Consider the following 25,388-nt stretch of genomic DNA (forward strand, 5'->3'; position numbering starts at 1 on the left):
CATTAACTTAATCCAAGATGCAAAAATATATACATTATAACACAAGAAACACTAAAAAGCAAGACGGTATAAATCCACCTAAAAGTATTAATGCATCAGAAATGTCCTCCAGTGAGAAAGAGTTAGAGGAAATGCCTGAGAAAGAGTTCAAAAGAATAATTATAAATATGTTCAAAGAGGTCAAAGAACACATGAAAACAATCAAAGAAGAAATCAAAGAGGAAATCAAAGGAATCAAAGAAGAGGCAGGACACCAATTTAATGAAATAAAGAAGGCAATACAAGACATAAATAGAGAAATAGAAATAATAAAGAAAAACCAGTCAGAATTACTAGCAATGAAGAACACAGTTAATGAAATAAAAAACTCTGTAGAAAATCTCACCAGTAGGATGGATGAGGGAGAGGACAGAATATCTAAGCTAGAAGATCAGGTGGCAGACCTAATGCAGTCCAACAAAGAGAAAGACAAACTTATAGAAAAGTATGAGTGGGAATTTCAAGATATTCGGGACACTATGAAAAGATCCAATATAAGAATTCAGGGCATAGTAGAAGGAGAAGAATTCCACTCCAGAGGCATAGTAGGCATCTTCAACAAAATCATAGAGGAAAATTTTCCCCAAATTGGGAAAGAGGTGCCAATACAGATACAGGAAGCCTTTAGAACCCCAGCCAGACAAAACCCAGAAAGAAACTCTCCTCGCCACATTATACTCAAACTTCCAAACACACAAACCAAAGAAAAAATATTGAAAGCAGTTAGAGAGAAAAATCAAGTTACCTACAAAAGCAAGCCCATCAGGATTACAGCAGATTATTCAACACAAACTTTTAAAGCCAGAAGGGCCTGGAGTGATATATTCCAAGTTCTGAAAGATAACAACTGTCAACCAAGGTTACTTTATCCTGCAAAGTTATCCATCCAAATAGATGGAGAAATAAAGACATTCCATGACAAAAGCAGGTTAAAGGAATATCTGAAGACAAAACCAGCTCTACAGAAAATACTTGATAGAATCCTCCATGCTGAACAAAAGGAAAAGCACACATATAAGGAACCTAGAAAAAACCAGCCATACTCAAATACCAGTTAACAGAAGAGAGCACAGGTAGAACAAGTAACACACACACACACACACAAATGGCAAACATAAATACACACCTTTCAATAATATCTCTTAATATCAACGGTCTCAATGCCCCAACGAAAAGACATAGATTTGCAGACTGGGTTAAAAAGCAGGATCCTGCAATTTGTTGTCTTCAAGAAACTCACCTTTCTACAAAGGATAGACATTATCTTAGGGTGAAAGGTTGGAAGACGGTGTTTCAAGCAAATGGGCCTAGAAAACAAGCAGGGGTTGCTATCCTAATATCAGACAGGGTGGACTTTAGTCCGAAGTTAGTCAAAAAAGATAAGGAAGGTCACTTTATATTGATTAAGGGCACACTACAACAGGAGGACATTACAATCCTAAACATATATGCACCTAACATGGGGGCTCCCAAATTCGTCAAACAAACACTATTAGAACTAAGGTCACAGATAACACCAAACACTGTGGTGGTGGGTGACTTTAACACCCCACTCTCATAGTGAACCTAACAATCAGTGCCAGAGTGAAAGAGACAGATGTTGAGGATATTCAACACTTACCAAAGCAGAAATCTGAGGCTCCTAAGAGCTCATCCCTGAAGTAGACTTAAAACACACCCACCAAGGCTCAGGGAATGTTGCAGAAGAGGGGGAGGAAAGACTGTAAAACCACAGATTAGTACATCATACCCAGAGGCATTGCCTCCCCTCAATAACTTCCTACTGCTCCCATAATGCATAACTCACAACCCCATGGGGAATACCAGCAACCCCACTGAGGAGGGCCCCCTGCTGAATGGGAATAAGGAGGAGGGAAAAGATGGTACCAACACATGATGTATCCATACAAAATATGTGATTAATTTTAAAAAAGTGTCATCCATAAAAAAAAAAAAATGTTAGCTGGGATATGGGGAAAGAGGAACCTTCATTCATTGCTGGTGGGAATGCAAATTTTTACAACCACTACAGAAATCAGTGTAGAGACACCTGAAAAAGATGAAAATAGAGCTACCAATTGACACAGCTATTCCTGTACTGGGCATCTGCCCTAAAGGCTCCACTCTTCACTGCAGAGATATTTGCTTAGCTATATTTATAGCTGCTTAATTCACAATAGCTAAGAATTGGAATCAACCCAGATGTCCATCATTTGAGGAATGGATAATGAAGATGTGATACATTTACACAATTGAATTCTACTCAGCAGTAAGCAAAAATGATATAATGAAATTTGTAGGATAATGGACAGACTTGGAACAGATTATACGAAGCGAACTCACACAAACACAGAAAGGCAAATGCCACACATTCTACCTCATCTGTGGTTTCTAATCCAGAACAGCTTGAGTTGCAGACATACCTGACAGGCAACTCAAGAAACAGACAGTAGGAATTGAAGAGGTTGGGGGAATAGGGAGGTGGGTGTTGGTACACACAAAACTAAATCCAAAATGAAATGGTACCATAGAAACCTTTCTCCTGGATAGTAGACTAAAATATATAACCCTCAACAGAAGTATGGGGGGAATCATCTGGTGAGAATGGCCCTGGAGAGGGTGGGATGAAGCCTAACCCTAAAAGGTTTGGCTCTGGCTTATAATTCCTAGTACCAAAAATAAGTTACAACCCACGGTGAGCTGTTGAACAGAAAGATTTACGCAGTCCCCAAAGCAAAACAGACTTCAGTCAAAGCACTTGATTAGCCACCTGAGGTTAAAAAGTAAGACCATATTGCTAGAAACACCACATGTTGCCGACTTTGAAAGAACATTGAGAGATATGTCTGGAGTATGGAAGGACAACAGTTCCCAGATGGCTAGCCCATATAGACGTGGAAAGTGCTACCTGAGCTGCTGGGGAAAACTGACCAACTACATTGTGAATAAGCAGGAGACACTGCTATACAAAAGCAACCAGCCTGACAAGTTGTACACACCTCTGCAATGGTGGCACCCAGCCTTGGTGGGTAACCAATGACTTTCTGATTGGCTAAGAGATGTGCTCAGTGGAAAGAAACCTATAGCTAGAACTTGGAATCGAGTCAGAATCCTATGGAGACCAAGATTATGGACACTAATGACAAGCTCCCACTAGTTCTTGGCCAACAGAATGGCTACATACATCAAAATCTCTCTTAATTAAGTATGCATATCCCCTTTAACTTCTGCTGATCACAGTCTGTTGAATAGTCTGTTCTTTTTCAGAAGGCAGTAAGAACTGAGAACATAATCTATCAACAAGACTAGAAAAGATAGCTGATTCCTTGGCAGAAGATGAGCTACCTCTCTCACAGCAGCTAGGGACCAGGCGAAACCGAAGAGGAATTGCAAGATGAGAAAGGCTGCTGCTTCCACGGCGAGCCTGACAACATGCATGCGCCAAGGTGATGGAGGCAAACACTGGGGATACTCAAAGCAGATCCAAGCAGAAATCCAGAAGCTGCTGCAAGCTCGACACTAAAGCAGACTGAAATCACACCCACCGCAGATCAGTGAATGATGTCGAAGAGGGGGCAGAAAGATACTAAGAGCCACAGGATGGAAGGGAATATCCAGAGGCATTGACACACTGCCCCCACCCCCTTCTGCCAGTGACTGACCTCTGCTCTCACAACTTATAACCCACAACCCCTGGGTAAACACCAGCAACCCCATTAAGTAGGGCCCACAGTGGAGTGGAGGCAGCGGGGAGGGAAATGATGGGACCAACATATGGTGTGTCCATACAAAGTTCCTAATAAAAAAGAAGAAAGAAAGAAAAAAAGAAAGAAAGAAAGAAAGAAAGAAGGAAGGAAGGAAGGAAGGAAGGAAGGAAGGAAGGAAGGAAGGAAGGAAAGAAAGAGGAAGGAAGGAAAGAAGGCAGGCCAAAGGATAAGAAGGAGTGCTTTGAGATGCTTCTAGACACAGTGGAAGTTACATTCATGAGCTAATAGCAGCTGTTGTCACTTGCACAAGACCTGTACAGTATTGGCCTCATCAACACGTTGTCATGGAGGATGGAAGACAAAGAAAATGACATGAAAACAGAAGAGAGACTCGTTAGGAAGAAGAGGACGTTCAGTGGAAGAGGGAGCAAAGGAAGGTAGTAGGAGAGTATTGTGACTGGGGTCATTATGTATGTGTATGGAAGTTATCAATACATTTTTAGAAAATGAAAAAAGGGGGGTTAGGGAGATGTCTTAACGGTTGTAACTGCTTGCTTACAAAGACTGATGGCCTGGGTTTAGTACTTACCCAGGTTCTTACTCAGTACTTATGCAAAGTCATACATACAAAGTGCCATGTGCGTCTGGGGTTCGTTTTGCTCTTTCCCTCTCTCTCTCTTATAAATAAATAAAAATAGTTTAAAATAAAAAAAAAAACTGGGCTGGAGAGATGGCTTAGCGGTTAAGCGCTTGCCTGTGAAGCCTAAGGACCCCGGTTCGAGGCTCGCTTCCCCAGGTCCCACGTTAGCCAGATGCACAAGGGGACGCATGCGTCTGGAGTTCGTTTGCAGAGGCTGGAAGCCCTGGCGCGCCCATTCTCTCTCTCTCTCTCTGTCTTTCTCTCTGTGTCTGTCGCTCTCAAATAAATAAATAAATAATTTAAAAAATTAAAAAAAAAACTACAATTGTTATGCATCAAAAAATCCTAAAGTTGGGCTGGAGGGATGGCTTAGATGTGAAGGCATTTGCCTGAAAAGCCAAAGGACCCAGGTTCTATTCCCCAGGACCCAAGTTAGCCAGACACATAAGGGGGCGCAGGCGCCTGGAGTTTGTTTGTAGTGGCTGGAGGCCCTGGTGCGCCCATTCTCCCTCTCTTTCTCCCTCTTTCTCTGTCAAATCAATGCATTAATTATTTTTTTAAAAAATCCTAAACTTGTTAAATATCTTCACCCAAACTATTTTTAACATAACAGCCATAGCTTTTCTTGAGTTTCAATACATTCTAGGCAAGTGGTTTTCTTCCAAATGACTTACCGTGATGTTTTTTTTTCCCCCTTGAGTGAAAATAAACTATCACTCATTTTGAGATAGGCTTTATCCAAGCTAATGTTTTATTTCCTACATGAAAATATTTACTAGAGTGTTCATAATTAATTAATTTTGGAAACAATAATTTTCTTATCTGCCGTACAGCTAAATGGAATCATTTCAGTAACTTTCCGAGAAGAGTGCAGAGTTGTTAGACTCTGTGCGCTGCTGGTAACGACCACTTCCATAAGATAGTGTTATCTCCAGTGTCACTGCGGCGTGTACTATTTGCCTTACCAAGCACTCAAAGAGAGGGACTGTTAAACATGTGGAGATTGTTGCCATGTTCTTCACTCCAGCTGCTCAGAGCTTTGCCCGTTTTCCACTCTTTCTGGTGCGGTGCGTCTATGTGGATGCGTGCTCATGTTCACGGAGGGACGTGTGCCACAGCGTCTTACCTCTTTCCATTTTGCCTGGTGTGCGGGTCGGGGAGGGTACGTGCACTCATGGTCCTGCAGGTAGGTGGAGGGGAGCATGTTCCACGCTGTGCATGTGGAGGCCAGAAGACAACTTCTGGTATCTGCCCTCACCTTCCACTTTGTTTGAGGCAGGGTCACTTGGTAGTCACTGCTGCTGGCACCAGGCTGTCTCTGGCTCCCTCCTCACCCTGGGTGTGCGGGGTGACGGGTGCTAGCTCTACAGCATCCAGCTGTACACGGGCTCTGGGGACCTCAACTGAGGTTCTCACGCTTAGACACCGAGCGCTTTGTCCACCAGTCCATTTCCTCAGCCCCCGTTTTCCATTGTAACTCAGCTATTCGTGGTGCTTGTACTTTATTTCATCCCATCACCTTCTTACATGCCATATTAGAAATCTTTATGTAAGATAATGATGATATGAGAGATACCATAAAATGAGGTAAAAGTTGAAATAACACTTTTTTACTACATTTAGACTCAGTGCTTCTCACAGTCCTGACGGTAGAGGTTGCTAGCCCTATGCTACACAGAACACACATCAGTATTGAGTTTATTAGTTGGCTGACCCCTAAGGGATTCATATTTAATCTTCAACAGTACTTCGTCCAGTTTGACTTTTACTGTCTTCACATTAAAATAATGAAGCTGGGTCTTTGAAAGTTGGAGTGACTTTCCTGAGCTCACATAGTAAAAGGAGGGGTCAAACTTTAAACGAAGGTGTGTTAACTTGCAAGCTTAACTCACAGTGCTATACTTGATACTGCTACAGCTTGAATGTGTCTCACAAAATTTTAAAGTTGGAAACTTAATACTCAATATAATACTAGTGGAAAGTAACACCTAGAAGTGTGTCACTTGGGAATCTCTATGCCAAGAAAAGAATTCCTATTATTTAAGAAATGGGCCCATTATTGATTGAAATACTTGGTTTTTATAAAAGCGAGTTTTGCCATATGATACTTTGTCACTTTCTCTTGCCCTTCCACCTTGATCCATGGGATGACACAGCAAAATGTCCTCATCTGATACCAGCCATTTGATCCTGACTTCCCAGCCTCCAGAAGTATAAGGGAAAAAAAAAAAAATCTGTTGTTTTTAAATTACCTAGTCAGTAGCATTCTGTTATAACATCACAAAACATACTAGGACAATGGTATCTTAATAAACCAAGGTCTTAATCATAGAAATAAGCCCAGGTTCATATTGCCTTCACAACTCACTGCTACCATTATCTCCACACCCCTCTTGTCTTGCCTCCCAGCAGCTAGGCTTCCTCCCATTGAGAGCAATGGCACTACACCCCAGTTCACGTCTACCTGTCTGTGTTCTCTCCACAGCACGTGCGTCCACAGCCGGCTTCTGTGTTCCGTGAATGCAGAGCAGGTTTTCCTGTGTCACACTACTCCTCTTCCTAAATGTATCAGACCACTACACACGTGTCTCAGAAACAGTAACCAACATGGTTAGAGCACTGAAAGGTCTGCATGTGTAAATTCTACTTAGAATGTTCTATTCTTTCCAAGTATTTTTGAAATTTGGCTAAAGCTGCTTGATGAGTCAGCACTTTACATATGAAGACCATATCTCCCACAGAAAGATAGTCTTCTTAAGTGAGTGCACACTTGTTATGTGGGCAAGTCCTTTTTATTTTACTTAGAAAAACTGCACTTTAATCTTGATGAAATATTTCTGGCCTTTGTTGTTCCTTTAATTTTATTTTTGATAATTTTATACATGCATTTCATTTATTTTGATCAAATTCACCCCCACTCCTCTTTCTTATTTCCCCACTACTCCTGATAACCCCTTCTCCCCAACTAATCCCCTTCCTATTTTCATGTCTTTATTTTTTTATTTTGTTTGGTGACCCACTGAGTAAAATTGCAGCTGCTTGCATGAGCATTGGCGAGGAGTGATTTACTAGAGTGTGGGTAACATACCAGTGGCTCCATCGCTGAATAACATTACTCACTTGCCCCCTTCAACACTTAACTGCCAATAGCTCCTCTGAGCATAGTGGTGTCCTATGAACCCCTCTTCCCCATCCACAGTAGAATGTTCACAGGCCATTCTTGAACAGTAAACCATAGCTGTGGTGAGATCATGAGTTTAATGGCCATGTTATGTGTAGAAGAAAGCATTCCATAGCATTCCTCTCCATCCTTACATCCTCTTACGATTTTCCCACATCCACTATTTCTTGGACCTTGGAGAGGGTGATGCAGATGTCCTGTTTAGGGGTAAACTCACCATAGTCACTTGTTCTCAGCACTTTCACCAGCTTTGTCTCTGCATTAATCTCAACCCACTGAGAAAAGAACCTTCTGTGATCAAGGCTGACAGCATCACTAATCTATGAGTATAAACAGAAATATTTAGAAGGCAGTTTGACAATCTCTCCCACAGTAGTAGTAGGGTCTCTTTAGTGTGTATGATCTCTCCAGCCATGGATTTTTGACCAGTATTACAATAACAGGCATGAATTCCCAACTGTGGAGCAGGACTCAAATCCAGTCAGAATGCACTTGGTTACTCTCATAATATTCATGTCACTAGCTAACCTGTGGGCACATCTTGCCTGTAGGTGGGTGGTGGTCACACAGGGTCCAAAGCTTGGTAAGACTGTTGGTGCTTTTTCTCCCATAGCAGCCTGAATAGCACCTTTTATCACTATAAAGGGCTCAGAGGAAGTTTCCGGCGCAGCTCCAGCTTGACTTCTCTGTGTTATGCAACTAACGGAGGAATGTGGTGTCTTTAGCAATGTGGAAATATTCAGATTTGGTGAGCAACCATGAGCCATGAAAATAGTCAGTGTTGGTTTAGGGTCTGGCACTGGAATTTCTGATTAACAACCTATGCCTTCTGGGAGCAGCTTTATCCATGCATGGAACCTCCTCCGTTCAAAGTGTTTGTTTTGAAGAATGCCTTTAATTAGCTTACAGAGTAGTAGGTTTCCATATCCTTTTTCATATAGCCTTAGTTTTGATTAACCCTCCCAACATCTTTTCCTCTCCTCCATCCCCCCAGTCCCATCCCTGCTGAAACCTGTCCCCTTCTACTCCTCCCTACTCTCATATCACGTGTTCTACTAGCCCTCGGCAAACTCTCTTCCCCATAATGGACCCTTTCTAGTGCCATCACCCACACAGACACTCTAACACACAAATCTAAAACCTCGAAGCTAGAATCTGCATAGGAGAGGGGGGCATGTGGGGATTTGCCATTCTCGTTACCCCACTCTGTATTATCGTTGCCAGTCCCATCTATTTTCCTTCAAATATCTTTCATTTTTTCTATTTATTTATATTTTCGTATTTTTCATTTTCTCTTTACAGTAAAATGAAACTCCAAAGTGCGTGTGTGTGTGTGTGTGTGTGTGTGTGTGTGTGTACTGCCACATCTCTACAATCCATTCATCATTCCATGGACATCTGAGTTGATTCCAGTTCCTAGCTACTGTGAACGGAGCACCCATGAACATAGATGTACAAACATTTCTATCATAGGATCTCTAAGTTACATATTTGAGAATAATGTAATTGAATCATGTGTTTAGCATTATAACAAATTTCCAAGCTGGAGGGAAGGCTTAGTGTTTCCCTGTACTTCCTGTGCAAGCATGAGGACCTGAGACTAGCAGAGTTTGCATCTCCAGAGCCCATGTAAACAGCTGGGCCTAGCCATGTGCACCTGCAACCCCAGTCCCACAGCGGAGCAGAAACCTGGGAATACAGAATGCTCAGAGTCCTGCAAGCTCCAGAATCAACATAGAGACTGGCTTAAAACAAGGCCAGTGATAGAAGGACAAAGCAGAACACCCATTATTGTGCTCCAGCCATGATAGGCAAGTGTACCCTATTCCCGCAGGGGAGCGTATGGGCACCACACCATGCACAAACCACTACCACCACCACCATATCATACACGACACATGAGCAAAAATAATAATAAATTTCCAGTCTGAGGGGGGATGGCTCAGTGACTAAAAGCAGTTGCTTACAAAGCCTGAAGGCCCAGGTTTGATTCCCCATGTTGTAGTCAGGTTCTCATTGCTAGCAGAGCTCTCCCAACCAAGAGCAGCTTGTGGGCTTATAGACTAGAGAGGAAGCTCCATCACGGCAGGGAAAACGATGGCATGAGCAGAGGGTGGGCATCTCCCCCTGGCCAACATAAGGTGGCCAACAGGAACAGGAGAGTGTGCCAAACACTGGCATGGGAAAAGTGACTATAACGCCCACAAGTCCACCCCCAACAATACATTGCCTCCAGGAGTCTTTAATTTCCAAATTGCCAGCAGCTCGGGACCTAGCATTCAGAACACCTAAGTTTATGGGGGACACCTGAATCAACCCACCACACCCTAGCACCCACACGAAGTGATGAATGTACCTAGAGTTAGTTTGCAGTGGCAAAACACCTTGGCATGTCCATTCTCACTCATATATTTTCTCTCTCTCTCTTTATCCCAAATAAATAAATAAAATACATTTAAAATTTTTTCTATATTAATTCTCTAATTGGCAAAACCAATTTCCACTGCAATTAACATGGAATCAGAGATCCCCTTTCCTCACACCCTGATCAGGACTTAGTATTATTGGTTTTCTTGATGATAGCAATTCAGACATGAGTGAAATGGAGTCTCAAAGTAGTTTTGATTTATTTGCAAGGCTATGGATGTTGAACAGTTTTTAAAATATTTTTTAGCCATTTGTATTTCTTGTTTTAAAAATCTCCCCCCACCCCCACCCCGCCGCAAAGAAAGAAATCTCTGTTCAGTTTCATAGCCCCTCTTTTTTTTTTTTTTTTTTAGGAGATAAAACATCTTTATCTCATATACCTGACAATGAATAAATATACAGAGTAGACAAAAAAACTTAACAACAAATTAACCCAATTTAAAGTAGCCAACTGTGGGGCCAGTTGTGGTGCCACATGTTTGTAATCCCAGTACTTGGAAGGCAGACAAGAGGACTACCACATGTTTGTGGCCTGCTTGGTCTAGTTTGCAAGTTCCAGGCGAGCAGAACTATAGATACCCAGTCTCAGAAAACAAAGGAGGAAAAGAAGGCAGGGCACCTGTAACTCCAGCTACTTGGTGGGCAGAGAGACAGCTAATGCAGGCAATAGGAATACATCTAAAAATAAATAGAATGGCTGGAGGTGTAACTCAGTGTCCATGCCTAGCATGTGCAAGGACCCAGGATTGACTTGTGGCACTATATAAACACAAAATGTGGACGGGGGATGGGGGGGCTCGAGACAAAGGACATGAATATACATTTCACTAAAATGACACATGAAGATCAGAAAGCATATGAAAAACGACAAATCAGAACCACAATGAAGGGCTTCAGAGATTGCTCAATGGTTAAAGAGCTTATTTGTAAAGCCTGACTGCCCAGGTTCAGTTCCCCAGTACCCAGGTAAAGCCAGATGCACAAATTGGCACATGCATCTGGAGTTGGTTTGTGATGGCAGGAGGCCCTGGTATATATCCATACTTACTCACTGCGTCTTTGTCTCTCTCAAATAAAAATATTAAGGAAGCTGGACATGGTGGCACATGTCTTTAATTCCAGCACTTGGGAGGCACATAGTCCCTCTTTTGATTGGGTTGTTTATTTTCTTAATGTTTAGTATTTTGAGCTCTTTGAATATTCCAGATCTTAATAGTCTGCCAGATATGTAGCTGGCAAAGATATTTTTCCCATCCTGTAGGCTGCCCCTTCACTCACTTGACAGCTTCCTTTTTTAATTTCATGATGTCCCATTTGTTGATTGTCAGCCTTATTTCCTGAGCAACAGGAATGCTTTTCAGAAAGTATTTACCTATGCCAATATCTTAGAGTAGATTTTCCCTATGACAGTTTCAAAGTTTCAAATCTTATGTTAAACTCTTTGATACATTTGAAGTTGATTTTTGGTCAGGGTAAGATATAATAATCTAGCTTTTTTCTTTTCTATAGAGGTATCCAGTTTTCTCAGCACCATTTATTGGATATGCTGTGTCTTCTCTAATGTGTACATTTTACATCTTTATCAAAAATCAGGTGGATTAGCTGGGCGTGGTGGTGCATGCCTTTAAACCCAGCACTCAGGAGGCAGAGATAGGAGGATCACTGTGAGTTTGAGGCCACCCTGAGACTACATAGTGAACTCCAGGTCAGCCTGGGCTAGAGTGAGACCCTAACTAGAAACCAAAAAAAAAAAAAAAAAAAAATCAGGTGGATTAGCTGTAGGGACAGATTTCTGGGTCCTTTATTCTATTTCATTGATCTATGTGTCTGTTTTGGTGAACACCAGGCTGTTTTTATTACCACTCTGTAGTATAACATACAAGCAAGACGTTTGGTGATAGCTCCAGCAGCATTCTTTTTTTTTTTTTATTATTTTCCAGAAGTATTCTTTTTGTTGAGGATTTCCTTGGCTATCTGGAGTCGTTTGTATTTCCATATGAAGTTTAGGATTTTTTTTTTCATTTCTATGAGAAATGGTGCTGAAAATTTGATTGGCATTGCATTGAATCCATAGATTGATTTTTATAGGACAGCCATTTTCACATTATTAATTCTTCTGATTCATGAACAAGGCTAATCATTCTAGCTTCAACTTATTTCCTCGATGTTTTAAAGTTTTCATTGTAGAAGTCTTTCACTTCCTCGGTTTTATTTATTCCAAGGTATTTTTGAGGTTATTGTAAATGAGTTTGTTTACATGATTTCTTTCTGTCTGAGTTTGTTTGTCATGGTACACCAATATTATGTGTTAATTTTGTATCCTGAAAATTTGTTGAAAGTGTTTATCATCTCTAGGAGTATTCTGATAGAGACTGTAGGGTCTGTCATATATGGAAATATCATCTGAAAATAAGGTTACTTTAACTTTCATCCTTTTCCTTTGTGTCCCTTTTATTTCCTTGTTTAGTCCTATTTAAAAGAAATATATAGTCCCCAGACTTTCTACATGAGAAGACAAAACTATTCTGCACTACTGTTCAATAGATTGCAATATTTCTCAAGATAAAAATGATTCAATGGCAAAGAACAAATCAAGTGTTTGACTATAGAAATTTCTGTGAACACTTAATGAACGTTTAAAGGTACCTAGTAGAGCCTTTAAACTACGCAAAGGGACTGCTAATAATCCTACAGCCATGATTCAACAGCTGTAATAATCTGTCCTACAAAAGAGAGAAATATGTCATGAGAAAAATTGTGCATGTGCCCTGGAACAGATAGTGACTGTCAGTACAATTCAAAGGGAAACACAAAGACTCTCTTCTACTTTAATGTCACCAAATTTTCCCTGTTATACAGATCTTGTATAGGTAGCATTAGCCACGGTGAGGTCATGAAGACCAAGGCCACTTTGTGTCTAGAAGATAGTATTGCAAGGCACTCCACCCACCATTCGGCTCTTGTGTTCTTTCTGCCACCTCTTTCCCAGTGGTCCATGAGCCTTGCAGGGTGTGAGAGAGATGCCTCAGTTAGTGCTGAGCACTCCACCATCATTTCTTCTCAGTTCTTTGGTGAGTTTTGAGTCACCCCAATGGACACTGCCATCTGAAAAGAGAAGCTTCTCTAACCAAACAAGAGAACAGCATTAATATATGGGCATAAACAAACTTTTAGAGGAAACTTTGGTGAGCATAATATATCCATTTAGCCGGACAACAGTTGCAGTGTCTCTCTAGGAATTATGTCCCCCTAGCCATTAGGTTTTTAGTCCCAGGCTGGAATTCAGGAAACACAAAGTTTTTAGCAGAATTATATTAGCCTGCACTGGAAGGAAAGAGCACAAAATGAAAAGTAGAAAGCAGACTGAGAAGTCTGCCTAACTGTAAATCTAGACTATATATCTCACAAATCAAATAGGACCTCTCCTCACCAAGAAGTAGAGTTAAGAGCACGGAGCGAGAGTGGAGAGGTACAAAGGAGAGTGAACTGGGAATCAAGTTACGGAGCACAAGCGGCCCTTAAGGAAAGTCGGTGTGTAGCCCTTAGATTAGAGCATGCAAAAAGCACTAACCATGTAAATTTCAAGTCAATGGCTACCATGGCTTCCTCATCTTTTTGAATGGGGATGAGTTCTCCGTGTATCTGTCTCCTGACTCCCAATTGCACTATAGAGAACTGGTCATTTTAACTCATAGATCTTTGAGTCAAGAGGGGCTGCAGCCTATGGGGGTCTTATCTGTTTATTGGCTTGGTACAAAACACGAGTTGAGACTTTAAGACTAGAACCAGGACTGGATAAGTTTGGGGGAGCAGCAGGAGGGGTGAGTATACTTGAATATGAAAGAGGTGGAAGTCACTGGTGCCATCAGGCAAACTGGAGAAAAAATGGCTGAGAATAAGAACTGGCCATAGGGCTGGAGGTGGCTTAGCGGTTAAGCGCTTGCCTGTGAAGCCTAAGGACCCCAGTTCAAGGCTCAATTCCCCAGGACCCACGTTAGCCAGATGCACAAGGGGGCGCACGTAGCTGGAGTTCGTTTGCAGTGGCTGCAAGCCCTGGTGTGCCCATTCTCTCTGTCTCTCTCTACCTCTTTCTCTCTCTGTCGCTCTCAAATGAATAAACAACAACAACAAAAAAAAAAAAATTAAAAAAAAAAAGAACTGGCCATATATCTAAGAAGGGCAAGGTTGAATAAAACAAGATTTGATCCGGCGGAATAGGTGCACAGCCCAAAAGAGCAGCTGACTGACAAATCTGAGCAGTGCGGATCAAGAACCACGACAGACAGCCGGGCCGTGTGGCGCACACCTTTAATGCCTGCACTAGGGAGGAAGGGGTAGGGGGATCACCATGAGTTTGAGGCCACCCTGAGAATACAGAGTAAATTCCAGGTCAGCCTGGACAAGAGTGAAATCCTACCTCAGAAAACCCAAACCCAAAACCCAAAACAAAACAAAGAAAAAAAGAAAGGAAAAAAATACCTTGAGAGACAAGGTCCAGCAGGCAGCGGTGAATGGCTAGTGAACACGAAGCTGATACCTAGTGAATACTGTGAAAAGACCCTCTGTACTCAGGTCTCCAGCGGAGCAATGGAATTACAGCAATCCTTGTTTTCATACCCAGCCCGGAAGCACTCCCCAAACTTAAAACTCCATTAATTCCAGGCTCTGAACATAACTGCAAAGTCTCCTTGTCTTTCATTCGTTCAATTATCTGAACACACTTTCCACCCACCCCCGAACCTCATCATGGCTTAAAACTGACCCTGGTCTGTTTCCTGGGCTTGTTGCATTCTGTTGTACACTCTTCTCTGAAAGTAAACTGATCCCAGATTCCAATAACATTCCTGTTAGCCTTTGACACCACTCAGCGTCCCGATTCCTGAACCCGTCCTGACGATCCAAGTTACCTCTGTCTTTGCAATACTATCACTGATACCTGATAGGAAGCATCTGGTCCAATATGATCCCAACTACCTCGAAGAGTTCTCATTTCAGACATACCCTGAAAAGTGCTCTGTAGGTTTTGTTTCTTTGGTTGGTTTGGGTTTTTGTTTGTTTGTTTTTGGCTCTTAGTTTGGGGCAGTAGGGTTTCACTGTAGCCCCTGCTGACCTGGAATTCAATACTGTTGTTTCGCTGTTCTTATTAGAGCTCTTCCTTACAGCATTTTCTCTTCAGACTATTCTTCACAAGCCGCACACATCACACTGCCAAAACACAGACCTTATACCTTCACTTACCTTCTTAGAAACTTATGTGACTTGTAAGGAGGCTGAAATCAAGTTCTTATCATAGCATGTAGACCCCTTCATTGGTTTCCTCACATAGCTTTCATCTCTCACCTCATCATGGACCAAACTTACCTTTGCAGTGTTTGCATCACATCAGACTACTGCTCAGGGCTGACCGCACTCTGCAGCTCTATGCCTCTGCTTTTTCTCACACTCATGCCCCTTTCTGCAAAGACTCTTTCTGCCTTGTCATAATGTGATTAGTTCTTTCTGGCTGGCATTTCCAATACCCTTTATATATACTTTCATAATGCTCTTGTTGCACTGTATAATTGTATTATAATTATGTGTTTAGCTGTTTCATTATCACGACTAGCTTACAAAAGACAAGAATGATGTGTTCTTTTGCTGTTTTATTTAAGGGTTCTTTTTTTACAACTATCAGATTAATCAGCACAAAAATTGAATTCAATAAATAATTCTTAAAGGAACACATGGGAACAGAGAAATGGAACAAGAACAGTCTTGAAGTCTCAGGTTTAGAAAGACAGGAAAAGAAACTAGAAAACACATGACTACTTGTTTCTGTACTGCAGACTTCTCACACATAGACCTGGCCACTACATTCATCCTCTTGCATGTTTGCTTCTACTCAAACACACTTCTTAGATAAAAAAATAAATAAATAAATCTGTAATTCAAAGAAAAAGTATTTTGTAGACCATATGACTAGAATAAAGCTGTTGGTCATTTTAGGGAAATTTGTAAAACTTCTTTGCCTTCATTTCCTTATCTATGGAGAAATAATAACTATATCAACCACCTAGAATAGCTTTAACAAATAAATTGCTTGATTCCAAAAATAGTACACCTGCAGAGACAAATACTCAGAAAAGACATATTTATTACCCTAAATGAAGTAGCTAACTTGTAAGTTCCCAAGACAGAATTGAATTTTACTGTTATGTTACTTGATAATGTTATTATGGAAAAGTGTATATGACCTTCCCCTCCTCCTAATTTTTCACACCAGAGAGTAAATTAGACTATTCCCCTAAGAGCTAATAGTTTAATCTGAGTACAATAAATCACACAACACAATTAGACACTTGAATGTCAATAAGTATTAGATTTAAAATGGTGTGTATAGCTGGGTGTGGTGGAGCATGCCTTTAATCGCAGCACTTGGGAGGCAGAGATGATGGACTGTCAAGAGTTCAAGGCCACCATGACACTCCAGAGTAAATACCAGGTCAGCCTGGGCTAGATCAAGACCCTATCTTGGAAAAAAAAAAAAAATCATGTGTATACACAAAAGAGTGAGTGCATCATGTAGCTAGACCAACAAAGTAGCAATATTCATGCTGACTAAAATGTAGGGAAGACTTCTTCCTATAACCTATAAGACCTCAGATTCTTGGAATAATTTTCCCCATTGAAGATTTTGGAAATATGGAATGGAGCCTATATTTAAAGTAGAAGGAAGCACCACAATCTATGTGAAGAATTGGTAGGTGGTTCCTAGCACTGTAAAAACCCAGACTGGGAATGAAAAAAAGAATTTGAGACAACAGGGGGATGGCTCAGTTGTTAAAAAATTCTCACTGTACAAGCCTATAGTTGGAGGTCAGATCTGGAGAACCCACACAAAGCAGATGCAGGTAGCACACAAGTCTGTAATCCCAATGCGCCAATGCAATGTGAGGGGGAATCAGAAGAATCTCAAAGCTTGTCGGCCAGCTAGTCTGGCAAAACACACCCCAAGATTGTCTTCTGACCTCTGCATGTGCACCATGACATACCACTCACACACGAACATCCCCCAGTGGGATGGAGAGTTGGCTAGGTGGTTGTGACCCTTACCTGTGAAGCCTAAGGACCTAGGTTCAACTTCCCAGAATGCACATAAGCCAGATGCACATGGTAGCACATGCATATGGAGTTCGTTTGCAGTGAATAGAGGCCCTGGCTCACCTATTCTCTCCCTTTCTCAGCCCCCCCCACCACTTCCTTTCTCTTAAATAAATAAATAAAATATTTTTTTAATCCCAAAAAGAAATCAAAAGATCATGAAGTAACTTGATGAAAGGTCATGCCTGAATGAATGAAGTAAATAGTTTATTCAATTTCCAGTTGTAAGTGGTAAGGAGAACAAGACAAAAGGAAATTGAAAACTGGCTGTGGTTGGCTTATTTGTTTTCCTGCTTTCCTTCTTGTCTATGAATACAATTAGCAGAGGGCTGATTATTTTCCTAAGTTTAAAGTTGTGAAAATTTCTGGTCAACTGTAATATAATTTATATGACACATTTATAACTCATATTTATTTTCCATATGCTTCTAACATATGACAAAATTTGGGAAAATTTTCTGGTATCCAGTACCATTTTATTAAGGTTTATTTAAATGTGACATGTAGAGAAACCACTTTCCACAGCATTGATTTTTATTATGAAAAATCACATAACAATTTCCAGACATCTTAGCTCATTATATTCTGCTCAAAATAGGATTTCAGAATTATTTCTGAGGCCAAAACTATCAGATGAGTTAAACTGAAAAGTTACTTTTGCTTATAATGTGGAAAGAGTCAGCACTTTTAAACCAAGTCCCATAGTACTAAATAAACACCATTGCTAAGGAATTAACCACTTCAGGAAAATCAGTTTTTAAATTAAATATAGTGCAAATTATATGATAAGAGAATGGAGGAAATTAGAAGACAAACAGAAATTAATTAATTTATTATGGTTCTAATATGTTACTGACTTTGGAGTGAATGTTTCACTTAAAACCACTGACCTTTCCAAAAAATATTTGCAAGGAGAAAACAAAAAAACTTGAAGGTCTCTTAATACTAAAAATATATCACAGGATTTTTTTTCCCCAAGGTAAGGTTTCTAGGCTGACCTGGAATTCACTATGCAGTCTCAGGGTGGCCTCAAACTCACAATGATCCTCTTACCTCTGCCTTCCAAGTGCTGGGATTAAAGCTGTGTACCATCTCACCTGGCTTTATCACAGGATTTTTATTGTCAGTTCTGAGGTGCCTATTGGATACTCTTAACATTTCAGAATTTGTGACCCAATGTTTATTCAGAAAGTATAATCATATGTTTTAACTTTCACAACACTGAAAAACATGAAAAGAATCTGAGAGGATAAGAACTAAGAGACCTTGGGCTGCATGAAGACAACATATATATTCATACCCACATGCATGCATATCATATGTATACATACATACTGAGCTGGAGAGATGACTTAGTGATTAAGATGCTTGCCTGAAAAGCCTAAGGACTCATATTCAACTCTCCAGGTCCCACATAAGCCAGACATACAAAGTGACACAAGTGTGCAAGGTTGCACATGCTCACAAGGGGGTGCACATGTCTGGAGTTTGATTGCAGTGGCTGGAGGCCCTGTTGTGCCAATTCACACTATCTGTTTATCTCTCTCTCTCTCCTTCTCTCTCCCTCTTGCCCTCTTGCATTAAAAAAGGGGGGCCAGTCTGTTGAGCTTGCCTCAAAAAAAGAGAAACATCCTAACAAAAATTAGTGTGAGGTCATGTTGCAGTCATGTTCACATAGCTTGCAGAAATCATCCAACCAAGAGCAGTTTGTGGGGGGAAACGGTTTCTTTTGGCTTACAGGCTCCAAGGGAAGCTCCATGATGGAAGAGGAAAACAATGGCATGAGCACCACATTCCATCCCTAGCCTCCATAAACTGATAACCATATATGATATAAAATACAGTGTATTCATTGTATTCATCCAACTTTAAAAGTACCCATAATTTTTATCAATTCCAATGATGTTTAAACATTCCCATAGTCCAAGGTCTTTTAACTGAGCCATAATGCCAAAATTCCCCCCCTCCAAAAAAAAAACATAATGGCACAGAAATAAACATTCACACTGCAAAATATGGCATTGGGCATAGCAAAGAAACATTCAACAAATTCAAGATTTAAACAGGACAAACATCAAACTGTAAGTCCAAGTCCGACAATTCTAGTCTGTAGCAAGTCTCCAAGTCCACTAACTCTAACCAGCAACAAGTCTCTGGAGTTCCAATTCTGCCCCTCCAGCTAGGCTACTTGCAGTCCTGGAACACTTTATTCAGAGCCAATAGCTCTCCTTCGCAGCCATCTTGCAGCCCAGCATCTCCACTGCGTCTCCACTGCAACCCACGGTTCCTTCTCGCTGCTCCATCAGGCCTCCCTGCAGGCACCCAGCAAACCTGCCTCACACTCCCCATGGCCATTTCCAAACCACAAGACTGCTTTGAAAACTCAATGACCCTCACTTTCCTGCATTTCTTATATTCCATAATACCATGTAGGTGCCAAATTGTTAATCCAGGAGAGAATAAAGCAGACTTTGAACAGGATACTCCCTGAGCACATAGGCCCCTTCAAAAGCATCTACATTCTTCCCTGTTGTCCCAGTGCAGATCAGCTGGACCAATCTCAAAGGTTGTAATCTCTCAATTGCAGATGAATAGGCAGCAGTTTTGACCCAAACATTTTACTTCTGTGTCACATCTCTCTGCTCACATCAGTCTGTTTCTACACAAAGCAACCCTGCACAAGTTCTCAGGACATGGGTATAACAGCAAGCCTCTCACACAAACTGCTTCTCACCCAGTTCAGACAAAGCTGTTTCTCACCCTCACAAGCTCCATGATGGTAGGAGAAAACAATGGCATGAGGAGAGTATGGACATCACTCCCAGGCCAACATCAGGTGGAGAACAAGAAGTCATAGCCATCACCCTATCTCTGTCTCCTGAGTGCTGGGATTAAAGATGTTTGCCACCACACTCAGCTGAGCATACTCTTTATAATTACTCTTATTTGACATTTTGTCAGTGCTGAGGACTGAGTACAGGGCTTGACAAATGCTCCTGTGAACTGAGCTTCATCCTCAGCTCTTATGTGACTTCTAATTAAAGAAAATCATATTTTCTCTCTCTCTCTCTCTCTCTCTCTCTCTCTCTCTCTCTCTGCCTCTTTCTGTCTCAAATCAATAAAAGTATTTTTCTAAATGAGGGGTGGGGCTGGAGAGATGGTTTGGAGGTTAAATGTACTTTTTTGCAAAGCCTGATGATGGGACTTTGATTCCCCAGTACCCATATAAAGCCAAATACACAAGGTAGTACATGTGTCTGGAGTTCATTTGCAACAGCTGGAGTCCCTGGCATACCCATTCTCTCTCTTTCTCTGTCTGTCTATCTCTCTCTGGCAAATAAATAAAAATTTAAAAAAGAAAATCATAGATGAAAGCAACCATTATAACCCATGAAAGTCCTATTTAAGCAGTTATGTAAGATAGTCAACATAGGAATGATTTACAAAAATAATTTTATTTCCAGGTGACTAATTATGGGCTCTCCTCATTGGCAGGTTCACCTTGGTTAAGGTTTATTTTATCATGTATGCCATTATTATAATAGGTACTGTTATAGGGTCATTTGATTCCAAATAATTTTATTTTATCATTTTAAACCAAATTAACTACTTAGTCCACAAAGTCTACTAAATATTCTAATATTTTCCTAATTTTATAAAATGATCATAAAAAGCTTACTTATATTTACTTATATTTCTTATGTAATCTCTATATCCTGACATAAAATATATTAAGAATTCCTTTAGTTTCCACCAGTCCAATTATGCTTTCAGTGTAACTTTAAATACAAAAGTATTTATAGTTTCTAAATGCTATCTTTCTAATGTTATATTGTGAAATGTTCACATATATATTAATGTCAAACTTTTAAACTTTTTTTCTGCTATAGACAAAAAGAAACTATAGACAGAGTCAATATGGTTTTTAAAGGCAATGCTATAATGATAGGGATTTTACTGAGTTTTCAGTTTACTCACAAGGTTTTCAATGAGCCATATTTGAAGAAATGTTTTGGAAGTTACTATTTGTCACTGTTCTCACTAGGCTTCTTGAATGAGAAAAAAAATCTACAATGTGCACTCTAGTTTTAATCTATAGAATATTCTAGAAAGCATACACATATACTTTTAAAAAGATGATTGCAAAAGAAGAGGAAAATCCTCAAAACTTTCTCTGACCTTTCTTTCCCCTCCTTTGTTGCAGGTACCCATTTTTCACCGATATTAATCTTTTAAACAAAAACAATGGAGTTCTTAAACTCTTCTGATCAAAATTTCACCTCAGAGGAACTGCTCAACAAGATGCCATCCAAAATTCTCGTGTCCCTTACTCTGTCTGGTCTGGCACTGATGACAACCACCATCAACTCTCTTGTGATCGCTGCAATCATTGTGACCCGGAAGCTGCACCACCCGGCCAACTATTTAATTTGCTCCCTGGCAGTCACAGATTTTCTTGTAGCTGTCCTGGTGATGCCTTTCAGTATCGTGTACATTGTGAGAGAGAGCTGGATTATGGGGCAAGTGTTATGTGACATTTGGCTGAGTGTGGACATTATCTGTTGCACGTGTTCCATCCTACATCTTTCAGCTATTGCTCTGGATCGGTACCGAGCCATCACAGATGCTGTGGAGTATGCCAGGAAGAGGACCCCCAAGCATGCTGGCATAATGATTACAATCGTGTGGGTCATATCTGTGTTCATCTCTATGCCGCCGATATTCTGGAGGCACCAGGGGGCAAGCCGAGAGGATGAGTGCATCATAAAGCATGACCACATTGTTTCCACTATTTACTCCACATTTGGAGCTTTCTACATACCACTCGTGTTGATTCTGATCCTCTACTACAAAATATACAGAGCAGCCAGGACACTGTATCACAAGAGACAAGCAAGCCGAATTCTAAAGGAAGAGCTGAATGGCCAAGTCCTCTTGGAGAGTGGTGAGAAGAGCATCAGACTGGTCTCCACATCCTATGTGCTAGAAAAATCCTTATCTGATCCCTCCACAGACTTTGATAAAATCCACAGCACAGTGAAAAGTCCCAGATCTGAGCTGAGGCATGAGAAATCTTGGAGAAGGCAAAAGATCTCAGGCACCCGAGAGCGCAAAGCAGCCACAACCCTGGGGTTGATATTGGGGGCATTTGTAATATGTTGGCTACCATTTTTTGTAAAAGAATTGGTTGTTAATGTCTGTGAAAAATGTAAAATTTCTGAAGAAATGTCAAACTTTTTGACATGGCTTGGTTATCTGAATTCCCTTATAAATCCGCTGATTTATACCATTTTTAATGAAGACTTTAAGAAAGCATTCCAAAAGCTTGTGCGATGTCGATATTAGTTTAAAGAAAGTTCATTAAAAGGTGGATGCTTAATTTCTTTGGTGGAATAAACAAATAAATGAAAACAAAACATTTAAACTTTTAGAGGAAATATAATAAGAACACTAAAACCATAATATCAATTTATATTTTAATAGTATCATGAATATAAGATATATTGATTTGGCCTCATTCTAAGATTTTCAAAATTAGGAACTAATTTATGAAAATTATAAATAACATTTGCCTATGCAATATACCTAAAAAGCTAACTGAAAAAATACATAGAATTACTAACAGTGACTTTCCAAGTTCACATCATACAAGAACTATAAGAATTTTCAATTAACATGCTTCCATTCATTACTTATATGTTCTTTATTTTATGGAAGAGATGCAATTCACTGCTTGCTTTTCTCTGACCTGGCCACTCTTGTGACCTGGCCCATCTTACTGTAAGCAAAGCTGGAAACAGAGAGCAGTAACAGCTCTTAATTAACATGAGCAGAGTAAATAGAAGTCAGTGAGCTGATACTGTGTTTGTACTTGTATAATAAAGAATACTCCTACAATGGATTGTTGTGGCAGACAAATTCTGAATACTAAAATTATGCATATTTAACATTCTCTTTGTTGATGTCAATTTTTAGAAGAATATTATCCACATATTATTAATATAATCATGTGTTATTGGCAGTAGAAATCAAAGCCCTAGACACACGGTGGAGTTTTGTCATAATAACTCATATTTAAGGCACTAAGTTCCCTAGTTCACTCACTATAACTATTTATTATACTTCTATTTTTTCTTAAAATACATTTTCCTTTGTTAATGTTAGTTATCCCAGTTACTAACTAATGTGTGTTAATTTGCAGTTCATTTCCATACCTATGATTTGAACATCGTCTCCTCTTTATTAGAGCAAATATAGTACTCTTCAAGCATAAAACAATTAGAACTTACCTTTGAATTCACAGAAATTTGCTCTCAAACTGTTGGAACTAGTCTACCTTTCACAAATCAAGACCATTTGAAATACAACATATACCTTTTTTTAAATTGCAGCTTCATGTGCATTGTAAAATATTCTCTCTTTGTAATAAGCTTAAGAATTCATTACACCAATTATTAATATATCTATATGGATCTAACAAATATTTACAGAAATGTCATTTTATATAAGGCAATGATACCTACACTTGGTGGGTTATATAGAAATTAATAAAATATAAAATTATTCCCTGAAATATTCATAGTGTAAAGGGAGAAGTAACACAAATTAAAACTACCCTAGAAAATAACAAACTAAGGGTATACAAATGAGTTATTACATAGCTTTAATGGAACAGAGAAAACACTGAACTCATCTAGTTGGACAAAATCAGGAAAAGTTCATAAACAATGTATCTAAGATGGGTGTCAAATAACTCTGTATTTGGACAAGAGACTTGGAAGAGCATACTCCCGCCAGAGGCAACATAAGGTTCAGCTGTGTCATGCAAGGATTGGTGGGGCATATTGGTGACACAGCAATGAGTTTTGCAGCTGTTTAGAGTAATGGAGAAAACAGATAAAAGGGGGAAAGTGAGCATCATTGTGGCTGAGTTGTAATGCCAAAAAAAAAAAAAAAATGTGCTGCTATTATTAAGTTATTGGTGGTGATTTTTAGCAGGAAGACTACAAAATTAGGGTGAATCTTTAAAAAAGAAACACACACACACACAGAAAAAGTGCTGGAGAATGGCTTCTTGGTAGACAGCAAGACCAAGGAAGGAAGGAAGTCTTACACTTGTGTCTGGCACTGGAAACAAACAGAAGAAACAAATGGGAGATGAATGATGTGAGGACAGGTTTCACAGGTTACATCACATAATGATATAAACCAGTAGGAGAGGTCTGAGTTACTGAGATAAGTTCATCTTTATCCCAAATGAGGAGTTCAATGGAAAAGACCTACTGATAAAATAACTTCTTTGGGTTAGGGTCAGTCCACATGTGTCAGAGTTCAGAGTTCACAACACAACTGACCATTTCTGAGTGAAGCAAAACTAACATATAGATGAGGTTGCTCTCTGTTTTCAAGTTCAACATGGAAATGAGGCTCCTGGCCAGGTATATTGTCTTCACACCACTCTTCTCACACTTACACCTTGTTAGCAGTCAAAAGTCTTCTATAGTCCTTGTCATTCTCTTCTTACTTCTCTTTCTCTTCTCATTTACCAAAATTTGATTGTGATTTACTCTTTCAAAAGCCTTTTTCAAGTTATGATATTGTTAAATAGCTATTTATACCTGTCTCAAAAACTGGTATGCTTACATAAGGAAGCTCTAAGAGACACATATTACCAACCCCAAAACAACAGATGTCAGTAAGGTGAACCCAAGTACTGGTACGATCTCTGAACTGAATTGGAACAAATCCCAAACTAGAAAAACAATACCATAAGTGACAGGGAAACATGATCTGTCTCATGTTTAATCTAATGGGGCAACATATTGTATATTTATCACTTATCTGAGTGTTTCTCCCTCATGCTGAGGGTGTAGATCATGCCATTACCAATGGATAAATAGCAGTGATTTCTTTTTAATAGCTCTAAATGGTACAGAGTGTATGAGCCAGGCACCCAAGATTTGTCCTTGTTTATAAAAAAAAATTATAAACACATTACAGTTAACATGACATACTTCAATAAATATACACAATTTATTGTTGCAATGAAAAATTTTCCAGGTTACTAAAAACAAAAGACTTTCACAGAAAAAAAAAAAAATTCACATGTAGGGCTTTTACAAATTCCCTCTTGCCTCGCTCCACAAGAGCTCTGCCTGCCATTTTTCCCTCTCTTAAATTCTCAGCTTCTGAGACTTCCACTTGCCTTCTTGGGCAAAAGCCATGTTTTCCTTCCTTCCCTGGAACTCTTCTT

General features: G+C 39.9%; 1 protein-coding gene across 2 annotated transcripts in view; it reads left to right on the forward strand.

Moving 5' to 3' along the window:
- The window catches only part of Htr1f (5-hydroxytryptamine receptor 1F), a 182,262-nt gene extending 159,684 nt beyond the window's left edge, over positions 1–22,578 (forward strand). For both annotated transcript variants that reach the window (XM_045148053.1, XM_004663300.2), the window contains exon 3: positions 21,339–22,578. In XM_045148053.1, coding sequence (XP_045003988.1) covers positions 21,380–22,480 — 1,101 coding nt within the window. In that variant the 5' untranslated portion in view covers positions 21,339–21,379 and the 3' untranslated portion in view covers positions 22,481–22,578. The remainder of the gene's footprint in view (positions 1–21,338) is intronic.
- The last annotated feature ends 2,810 nt before the right edge of the window (positions 22,579–25,388 follow it).

The sequence above is a fragment of the Jaculus jaculus genome, chromosome 4, assembly GCF_020740685.1.
Source record: "Jaculus jaculus isolate mJacJac1 chromosome 4, mJacJac1.mat.Y.cur, whole genome shotgun sequence".
Taxonomy (NCBI): Eukaryota; Metazoa; Chordata; class Mammalia; order Rodentia; family Dipodidae; genus Jaculus; species Jaculus jaculus.